Raw genomic sequence first — 10,368 nt, forward strand, 5'->3', positions numbered from 1 at the left:
TTCGATGTAAAAGTGGCGGAAGATTTATTGACGTCCAGGGGTGGCAGTATAACGTTTATTTCCACACAACCTAGATAGCGTAAATAAGAAGGTTATCTGACTGCGCATGCTCAAGAGAGGGCGGTTAAATTCAAAACCAACAACAGCTTTGACGCTTAATAGCTGGCATCTAAAATTGTACTTGAACAACTAGTAGCTACACGGTACAGTAGTTTTGTGGCAAATTAACAACGTATTATCTTTGCAATGTTTTAACATTAATGTGTTCAAGTAGACTAGATGGCTAAGTTAACTAGCTAACGTTAGCGCTTGACTTGTGACACATCTAACGTTAACGCTTCTTGCTAACGTTAGCTAGCTAACCAGCTAGTTCGCTAGCTAAGTATTTTAATAATTGTCATTCAGTGTATTAGCAAACGTGGCTAGTTAAGTAGATTTGTGTATTTTTCTTTCACACATCGAGCACTCAGTTATCAATGTGAACGACGATTGCTAGCTAGCCAGTTAACGTTTATTTTAATGTATTTATTTCATAACTGTCGGCGAAGATGGAGCCGCCTGATGCTGCATCAAGGACGGAGTGAGTGATAGCCCAATTGTAGTTCACTAACTTTCCAATTTTATTAAGCCATGAAGTTATCCCTGGCCATGACCTCACTCTCCGAAGGGGTCTCAGGGGGGTGGGATATGCTAAATGTAAAATTATATTTTAATTCACACGTTTAATAATACACACTTTTACATGTGTGAAATAGGACAAATGTAATTATTGTTACGTGTCTCGTGTATTTCAAGTATAGCGTTAATATTACTAGGTACGTTAACTGCTTGGGTTTGTTTTCTAAATTGCAACAGTGATCATGTTGGATCCTCCAAACGGCGTATTTCTTCGGTTAGTACAACAGTTGCTCATACAACTATTTAGTTTGAGAATGTTTTGTCAACCATTTTAACAGCACGTCTCTGAATTAATATTGTATCCACATCTAATTAGATCCTGAAAGTTCCACGGACATCTATCAAATTCACTGGCCCAGAGCTAGAGGAGAGTCGGGTAAAGACTAAATAGATAGCAGTTGGGGAAATTGTGAATGTCTCTGTCATTTTACTCAATGCATTATTGTCTTCACAAGGTGGAGGTGGTCAAGCCAGTAGAGAAGAGGATCTCCAGAAGAGTCAGTTTTGCCACTTCCAATGATGTTCTACTGTTTTCAAAGTAAAACGTTTTCACTGTGCCACATTTGGAATTTAAACTACAATACCATGAAAATAAGAAACTTATAAAACAATGTTATTACCTTTTCGTTATCAGAGATGTGAAGAATGGCTCCCCTGTCCGGAGTCCTCTAAAAAACCTCACAACTAGTAAGTAAGCCTACTGTATGCTTGAGACATTTCTTGTTTTCTTCTCAATGTAGAGCAGCATATGATGCTTCACAATACTGTATTTAAGTGAGGAGGCTCATGCAAATGTTTGTTTCACATTGGCTGAATTGTTTTACGTGACTGGTTTTGCAATTGCTAAACAGTGAAAATGTGACTATTAACTCGGGCAGTTGGGTTTGTTTTACTTTCAATTTATCCAACCTTTCAAAAAATGTCCATGTTTTTTCATGTAACGTATTTACAACTGAAATGCAATTTGATTTAACAGCGGCAGAAAACATAAGCATTCATACGGGTTCCATTGATGGTTCTCAACCAATCACAGGTATGCCTAAAATCTAGTTATTAAGTCGATTTTTTGCATTCTCACTAGGTACTGTATAAATCACTCAGTGACCACCAAGATGCCTAACTGTTATGCACCTTCATTTGTAAATGTAGGCATGGAAACCTTGTTGAATGCTCCCCTCCATGTTTCACAACAAAGAAATAAGGTAAGCTATGACTGAGAAATGTGACTCTTTAAATTAGACTTTCAATTGGCGTAGCTACATTCTTCCCATGTTTATATAGGTACATAGAAATTCATAACAATAAAATATAATACGAATAGTATTTTAACTATTGCCAAAAACCAAGGTACATTGACAATTATTTCATTGACCATGCCAGTGCGCTTCTTACCTGTGTTAATTGCTGTTGCTGTGTACTTACCTATTCATGAGACGCTAAAGTCATTGTTTCTCCTAATAGGAAAATGTAATGTTCAACCAGGATGATTATGGGGAGAAAACAATGATGTTCACAGGAGAGGACACAGCATTTATGGATATGACTCACAGTCACACAATACTCATCGCCAATGATTCAGAATCATCAGTTGTTCTGCCAAATGAAATCAATGTGACTACACCTACCTGTGGAAACAACATGGATTTTACTTTTTCAATGGAGAAAGGTAAAACTGGGTGTTTTCAGGACTCAACAGAGAATTATGCCCCGTTTAAAAACCCTTCCGCCTTAGCCAGAGGTATAGATCCAGAGTTTGAACATTTCCTTGCCAGTATAACGAAGTCAAGTGGCCCCATGTGTAATCCAATAGCTCCCAAATCCTCAACTACTGTGGCATTCCACAGAGCTGCATCCCCTCCAGAAAAAACGAACAACAGACGTTTCCTTGCTGCGCTCAATGCCCGCAGGTCAGGAGTTGATCAAGAGAATCAGCTCCCAGCTTTGTCAGCAACGGGGGGAGACTGTACAGTGGGCTCAATTATCCCTCAAAGGCAAGGGCCTCAGTTCATGAATACATCTACGATGCAAACTGAACAAGATCATATGGATCTGACAAAAAGCCATACCACTTTGATAGATGGCAAAGGAGTTTTTCAGTGTGTGCAAACTGTAAGCTCTGAAGAGCAACGGCTTAGGGGAAGCACTTTCAGCCAGGTAACTGTCTCTACTGATCCAGATGAAATGGAGTTGACCAGGAGCCAAACTGTTGCCATTGACTCCAAAGCCATTTGGATGTTTGGGCCAAATCCCTCTCAGAAAATTGAAAGGAAAAGTGTGGTCTTCACATCAGATCCCAATAAATCCCAGATTTTCTCAGGTGATGACCATGGCATGGAAATAACTTCAGCTCTCAATGTACCTCTCCAGGAGAATGTGTGTGCTCCGACCAAGAAAGGTGAATCATCACCCTGGATGTTTCCCCCAGAAAACAGAATCCCCTCCGTTCAGCAAAATCAACAGACCTTTCATAGCACCTCTTATCCATACTCAGATGACATGGAGATGACAAGATGTCAAACAGTTGCCATTGATTCCAAAAGTGTAGCCCTAACGGAAATTCCCTTACTAGGGAATTCAAGGAAGAGTTTGTCTTTTATGCCAGCCTCTCACAGAGGTGTGTTTTTTTCAGAAGATGGCAATGGTATGGATCTGACTGAGGCCCTCACTGGAAATATTGTGTCAAACAGCCATATAGCAATTAATAAGCCACTACAGAGCTTGTTCCCCACAACAGAGATGTCCTTTCACTCTGATCTGAGTACTAACATGGAGATGACTTCAGGACAGAGAAGTAATAAAGTATGGGAGCCTGCATCCTCTGATCCTGATGACATGGAAATCACAAAAAGCCTAACTGCTGTAATTGATTCCAAATATTGTGTGATGGAGAAGCCTTCTCTTAGCAAACCGAAGACCAAGTTTGACCTGGGTCTATCCTATGTGCCACCATCTATGGAATATGGCAATTTCTCAGACGATGCTAACAGTGTGAAGAGGGCGCTGGATCAGGTTAAAGGTTTTTCTGTAGCCATATCGGATCCTGATGACATGGAAATAACTAGAAGTCAAACTGTTGCCATCGACACCAAAAGCCTCAATGTGGTCAATCGCACGCAAAACACAAGGAAAAGTATATCCTTCATGTCAGCTTCCAACAGACCCAGTCATATGTCAGAGGATGACTGTGGTATGGACATGACCAAATCTCTCACTGTATCTATAGATCACAGAAATGGTCTGAACGTGACAGATGAGACCACTGGCAGATTGTTCCCCATATCAAAACACCAAAAGGAAACATTTGAGAAGAGCCTGATTAGAGCAGAGCTTAGTACAGATGACATGGAAATCACAAGGAGCCAAACAGGGGTTATTGACACCAGAGGTTTTGGTGGTGTAACTCCTTCACTCCAAGGTGGTAGAGGAAGATTTGTCAGCTTTTTGGATTCAAATAAAACTCTTATTGGGGAGGACAACAATTGTATGGAGATGACTCAAGCTCTCACTGCACAGATATTAACAAATGTGTCACATTCTGCCCATGGGGGTGAGACCTTAGCTAGGATGTCCACAATCTCAAAGACAAATTTCACTGGAGCAAAGGGCAATCATTTCGTGGAAGTGGGTCACAAACCTGATCAACATTGGGCATCAGATTCAGATGACATGGATATGACGAGAAGTCAGACCGCTGTAATTGAGTCTGAAAACATCAAGATGGGGAATCGTGACCCTTTCAGGGGAAGGCAACGTTTATCCAGTGTGAGTAAGACCCTGCAGATGGTTCCTCCGGCAGAGCAGAGTGCACGTGGTGAGATTACGTTTCAGTTAGGTGTTGAAAGCCTCTGCAGTAAAAAGGCACCTACATCTTCTGACTCTGATGAAATGGAACTGACAAGGAGCCAGACTGTTGCAATTGAATCCAAAGTTATTAACATGATGTTTTCCCCTGAAACAAATCCACCTTTAGGGAATGTGTCAATTAGTCAGGCAAATTATATGGAAGTGAAACGAGTAGCAGAAGCGACACGTTGCAGAAATAATCCTGTAGCTGTACCCTCTAACCTGGAGGAGAAGAAAATGGCCAGAGATGAAACTGAAATGTTTTCTGAGGATCATGAAATGGAGATGACCAAGGCTGTCACAACGCAAATTGAACAACATGCACCTACCAATGTGAAGGGCCCTTCATCCACCACAAATGCAATTTCCTTGTGTCTACCGGAGGGTCACCCTAGAGAAATCCCCACTAACCTTACAGAACACTTTGACCTAAAGGGATTGGCAGACCGAAATGATCCTGATTTGAAAGATGAAGACTGCTCCTTTATTCCTAACCATCCAGAAAGCTCTCCCATTGCCTCTTCAGTCTCAACAGAAGATAATGTACCTTTGAAGAAGGCAAAGACCAGGCGAATAAGTTTGGCAGATCTGCAGTTGAAACTTAATCATATGAGCCGCATGATAAATGAATCCACTGAAGTGATGGGTAGCTGCACTGCACCTTTATCTCACCTGATGAGGACCTCTGACCAACACAGTGTAGAGACAGAATCCTTCTCAACTGTAGACTATGGGTCTAAAACCATGGGATTAATGACTGAGAGACCAACAAGTGTCAACTTGGAAGACCATATTATTCACAATGACAAACCTAATATGACTGCTCCTTTAAACTTGAAAAGTAAATGCCTTGCATTTGGTGGTTTCCTGCCCAAACTCCCACAAATAGCCAAACCCTCTGAATCAAACCAGTCCAATAACGTGACAGGTTTTGGGAAACTTCTGAAGAAGAATAGCTTGGGTGGCACTCATGAACTGAGGAGCAACACCTCGATGGAGAACATTGACGATGAAGTGCTTCCAGACATTAGCAGTGAAGAGGACTTCTCAGAAACTATGGGCACCAAGTCACCTCAGAGGGTCGACGACAAAGGAAATATTTTCTTAGGCAAGGTGGTCAAGGATGTTGTGGAGCATGAGGTCTTTAAAGAGCCGATCCTAACTGTTACCCAATGTCAGAAGAGGCCCCTACCAGAAGAGGGCCATGATGACTCCATGGATGAGGTAAAGAGGAATAAGCCATCAACAGAAAACAACATCAGAGAAATGGTAAATACTGTTTTTCATTTAATCAGTTCACATTTATTTTGTTAAATGTATTCAATACGAGTTAATACATTTTATTTTTTCACATTTTATCCTGACAGATCCCCCACACACCGGTAGTTCAGTGGGACAGTACCTGTACAGGAGCTGCAGCTGATGGCTCCAGCAGCAACTCCAACCTCCGATGTGAGGGCACATTTGAGTCGTCAAGTGAGTTTTGAGACGCTTTTACTGCTCATTTCGACTGTCTCATTCAAACATTCATCATCACCTTGGCTGTCTTGATCCCTTTTAAAGTGCATCGTCTAGGTTAGGTAGGCAATACTAACTTGATGCCATTTTGCAGCTTACAGACAAAGCCAATTCGAGTCCCTGCTTGACAACACCGGGGACTACACATCTGATGGACTGAAGGTATGTCAACAACTCCCTTTTATATGGACTTTTCCTGATACCATTTCCGATATACTGTGTTTTCACTGCTCTGTCACATTTAATTTCAGAAACTCCAAGATGGCAGCATTACAGTGGCTGAGTTCCTGAAGCTCTTCAGCATCGACTTTGTCATCCATAAACCTCGACAGAGTATTCTGCCTGCGAGAGTAAATCCTAAACCTTTGTCTTTAGAATTTAATTTTGACACACACACAAAAAAATACTAACTTTTGAGGAATTATTACAAAGAATAATACTTACTGACGCTCACAATAAACATAGGTGCTAAATACAGATTTTCATCTCCTTATAGATTGTGTCGGATCTCGATCGCAAAACAGAGGACTTGTTAATCGAGAAACATATCAACCGTCCCAAACAGAGGGTGTATGAGACAGACTGCCAGATACTCACAGAAATGGTGGAGGGGTATGTTTAATTATGCATGTCATTGTGACACTTTACATAGCATTTTATTTACCGTAAGATGAAGTAAAAAAATAAATAAAAAAAACAATGCTCAAATCTGTAACCTGCTTAGTAAATAACAAGCCATGTGTGTTCATCCATTTGGTGTACTTTCTGATTTCAGGTTGAAAGCACGTCTGAGAGACCAAGACAGTCTTCTGCAAATTGTTAATGGAACACTTTGGGAGGCGGCGAAGGGCTTTTCAGATGAAGAGGTATTTAATTTATTGATTTCCCTCTTGCTATTACTAGTCAGTTTAATCCATTTTGGACCACCCCTCTTGATGTTGTGGCTTATTTTCCCCAGTTGCTGCTTGTTGGTTCAAAGTTGAAAGAGAGGAGGACATTCTTCAGAAAGAGAAGCAAAGTGCGATCTCATGAAATGAAAACAGTTTTGTACTCTGACCTTGTGCACACAACTCGGGTAAGACCCCTGATGAGAACAAAAATCCCTTCGCTTTGTTGCTCGTTACCTTTGACTGAAAAATACTTACGCTTTCCACATTTGTGTGTATTGTGTGTGTGTGTAAAACTCGGCTAATAAACTGTTTCATTGGCCTCCCGGGTGGCGCAGTGGTTGAGGGCACTGCACTGCAGCGTCAGCTGTGCCACCACAGACTCTGGGTTCGCGCCCAGGCTCTGTCGCAACCGGGAGGTCCTAGGGTGACGCACAATTGGCCTAGTGTCGTCCGGGTTAGGGAGGGCTTGGCCGGTAGGGATATCCTTGTCTCATCGCGCACCAGCGACTCCTGTGGCGGGCTGGGCGCAGTGCACGCAAACCAGGGTCGCAAGGTGCACGGTGTTTCCTCCGACACATTGGTGCGGCTGGCTTCCGGGTTGGATGCGCGCTGTGTTAAGAAGCAGTGTGGTTGGGTTGTGTATCAGAGGACGCATGACTTTCGACCTTCATCTCTCCCGAGCCCGTACGGGAGTTGTAGCAATGAGATGAGATATAAGCTACTAACAATTGGATACCATGAAAAGGGGGGTAAAAAAAAAAAAAACTGTTTCGTTGATGTCCCATTACATCTTCACAGGAGGCACAACATAACTTGAGAGGAAATATTGAGAAGACCGATCAGTGTCTGAGAGACCTTGATGAATGTCTACATGACCTGGAAGCTGGTATATTGGATTTGAGTTCATCTCCTTTTGAGCCTTTCATATTCTCTACTGTAATTCAATTTGAACCAAGGGACTTAATATCATTTTTCACAATGCATGCTTGTCTGTTAAGATAATTGAGGTATTAGTGGTGGTAATTGATTTTGAATTTGAGGTTTTGTCATGCTTATTCTTTCTTCTGTCTGCCACAGAACTTGCAGCTGTGGAGGGCACAGGGGTAGAGGACTGTGAGCCAACCTTGAAAGCAAGGCAGCAAGGTAACGTATGACGCCACAATCTTTTTTAAATGAAATGTTTCATTTTTAATCAATGGTGTGCTTGGTATTTGACATTTTAATGTTGAATTACGTTCTATCAGGGTTGGAGAAGGTCAACAAAGCAATTGCTAAAAGTGAAAGGTAAGTCTACATGGCTTGAATCATAATTTAGTGCAAATAAATTGGATTTTTCTTTGTCGTCGCCAGAGCTACGGTCTCTATTGAGATTTTAATTTGTATTACTTTACTGCCTTCCACTGGATGTGCCGAGAAATGGAAACCATTTGTTTTTCTCCACAGGCAAATGTGTGAATTGAAACTACAGAAGATAAACTCTGTGGACAAAGTGGACAGACTCCGAAAGGAAACTCTGGAACTTGAGAAACATATTGCCATGCTGGATAGGTCCGTTTCTCATTTTCCAGATATTTTTCCTCCCTGCTTATACACCTACTATTCCATTCAACTTTGAATGACACTTTTGGCCTCTTTTGGTTTCAGAGTGAATGAATGGAAGTTTGTGCAGAAAGATGACATGAAGACAGTCTACAGCTTTCTCTACGAGTCCTTGCTGTTGGAGGTGCAGTTTGAGAAACCTAACGGTATGATGTAGTGCTATATATTCCTTGATAGTATAACTTTCCTTGCACCAAAAGTGCTAGTATGTTTATAGTAGTTTTGCTCTGCAGTTTTTTTTCCGAAGGGTTGCTTTAAGACAAATGTCAATATTTTTGTAATGCTTTGCTCTTTTATTTAGGAGAGGTCTGTGAACAGACTGAGCGTAACATCATGGACATCACATTTCAACGCCAAATGGATGGTGGGAGAAATTAAGCTTGGACACTAATGTAGAATATTTTCTTGGTTCTCGCCACACACAGGACTCTTGCCTTTCCAACTCAGCTTTTCTTTCTTACAGATGAAAAGTCACAGTGCTACTCTCGGCTTGTACACAATCTGCTATGCCAGTACATAGGCAGTGAAACCACTTGGTTCAAGAAGTACCCCACCAGTCGATACATTCCCGTGGTAAGTGTGAGGCTTGGTTTAAAGGGACGATCCACATGACGTGAAGTCCAGAAAAGGGGTTGGTGTTTTATTGCATTGCATGTCCACAGAGGTTCCGTTTTGGCTGTATAATATCTGATTCTCGCTCTCCAGCTGCTGCATGATGTGGGTCTGGTGGTAAGCCGCTGTCGCCTCCTGGGAGAAGAGATCCACCTGATGAAGAAGTGGGGCGCTCTGAGGCTGGACATCCTGGACATCAGCTGTGTGGACACACAGTAAGCTCAAACACCATAGAAATACAACTCCTAGACTGGACAGATTCCCCATCAGACCACCAGAGAATATTGACTTAAATGTTTCTAGGGAATTTTATAGATGTAGTTCCATATAACAGCTTTCTGAATGCAAAACTCATTATTGTTTTGTCCTCTTTATTTCAGAGTTCGAATCCTGTTCTCCAGTCTCAAGTCGTTTAGTAAGTTTGAGATGACAGTAGCCGTCACCTCCGCCTACCCCTTCGGTCTCTTTCATGTGCAAAACTTCCAAAATCACATTGGAAACGCAACGTAAGACTTAATATTTGTCTTCTGACACACATTTTGTTTCTAGTTTTACTTGTACATTGTTGCAACAGTGCACCTTTTAACAACTAACACTATAATACGTGTTTTTATATACAGAAAAGACCAGGTGGAAGACATTGTATCATCAGTCACACCAGCCAAGAACTACTTGACCAAGATTGTCAAGAGGATCCATGAAAGTCTGCTGTGCTGAGACCAGTTCCAGTCAATGGCTATTCTATGTAGTGCAGGGCTGCCCAACCCTCTTCCTGGGGATCTACTGTCCTGTAGGTTCAGTCCAACCCTAATTTAACACACCTGATTCTACTAAGTAGCTGCTCAACAAGACCTTGACTGGCTGAATCAGATGTGCTAAATTAGGGTTGGACTGAACCTACAGGACAGTAGATCTCCAGGATGAGGGTTGGGCAGCCCTGATGTAGTGAATTAAAATGTGTGTATGTTTCAATTTCATTTGTAAATGTTCAATGCCACATTGTCTTTTGTTTTAATTGTACATGTTTTCTACCATAAGTTTTGATAATTTGTATAATTTTTGTTCATAAGGGATCAATAGTAATAGTTGGCCATTTCAAACATCTTTGATGTATTTCCTCTAGCAAAACTATGGCAAGAATTACAATAACTGAAACAAGCTTGAGTACAATAACATTTAGTCTTTGTTAATTGTCTGAATCATTATTAAAATGTAACTGCAACTTTTA

The 10,368-nt window shown here is 41.4% G+C and overlaps 1 protein-coding gene across 1 annotated transcript; it reads left to right on the plus strand.

The window, feature by feature from the left end:
• Nucleotides 1-548: 548 nt before the first annotated feature.
• On the plus strand, nt 549-10,368 carry LOC139415426 (kinetochore scaffold 1). The gene is made up of 24 exons (XM_071163525.1): nt 549-580; nt 856-892; nt 995-1,054; nt 1,134-1,216; nt 1,313-1,365; nt 1,655-1,711; nt 1,828-1,880; nt 2,140-5,790; nt 5,889-5,997; nt 6,134-6,201; nt 6,291-6,389; nt 6,536-6,651; nt 6,815-6,905; nt 6,998-7,114; nt 7,728-7,815; nt 8,007-8,072; nt 8,174-8,213; nt 8,373-8,477; nt 8,574-8,674; nt 8,830-8,892; nt 8,992-9,101; nt 9,234-9,355; nt 9,521-9,646; nt 9,761-10,368. Exons 1-24 carry the CDS (start codon nt 549-551, stop codon nt 9,855-9,857), a joined length of 5,544 nt encoding a protein of 1,847 aa, XP_071019626.1. The 3' UTR covers nt 9,858-10,368.

The sequence above is a fragment of the Oncorhynchus clarkii genome, chromosome 8 (genome assembly GCF_045791955.1).
Source record: "Oncorhynchus clarkii lewisi isolate Uvic-CL-2024 chromosome 8, UVic_Ocla_1.0, whole genome shotgun sequence".
Taxonomy (NCBI): domain Eukaryota; kingdom Metazoa; phylum Chordata; class Actinopteri; order Salmoniformes; family Salmonidae; genus Oncorhynchus; species Oncorhynchus clarkii.

Bases quoted from the DNA above. Each gene is read 5' to 3' on its own strand.
- LOC139415426 (XM_071163525.1), top strand. From the start codon at position 549: ATGGAGCCGCCTGATGCTGCATCAAGGACGGA. The intron at 1,366-1,654 runs GTAAGTAAGCCT...TTGATTTAACAG, and splicing joins TCTAAAAAACCTCACAACTA to CGGCAGAAAACATAAGCATT. The intron at 7,115-7,727 runs GTAAGACCCCTG...ACATCTTCACAG, and splicing joins ACCTTGTGCACACAACTCGG to GAGGCACAACATAACTTGAG.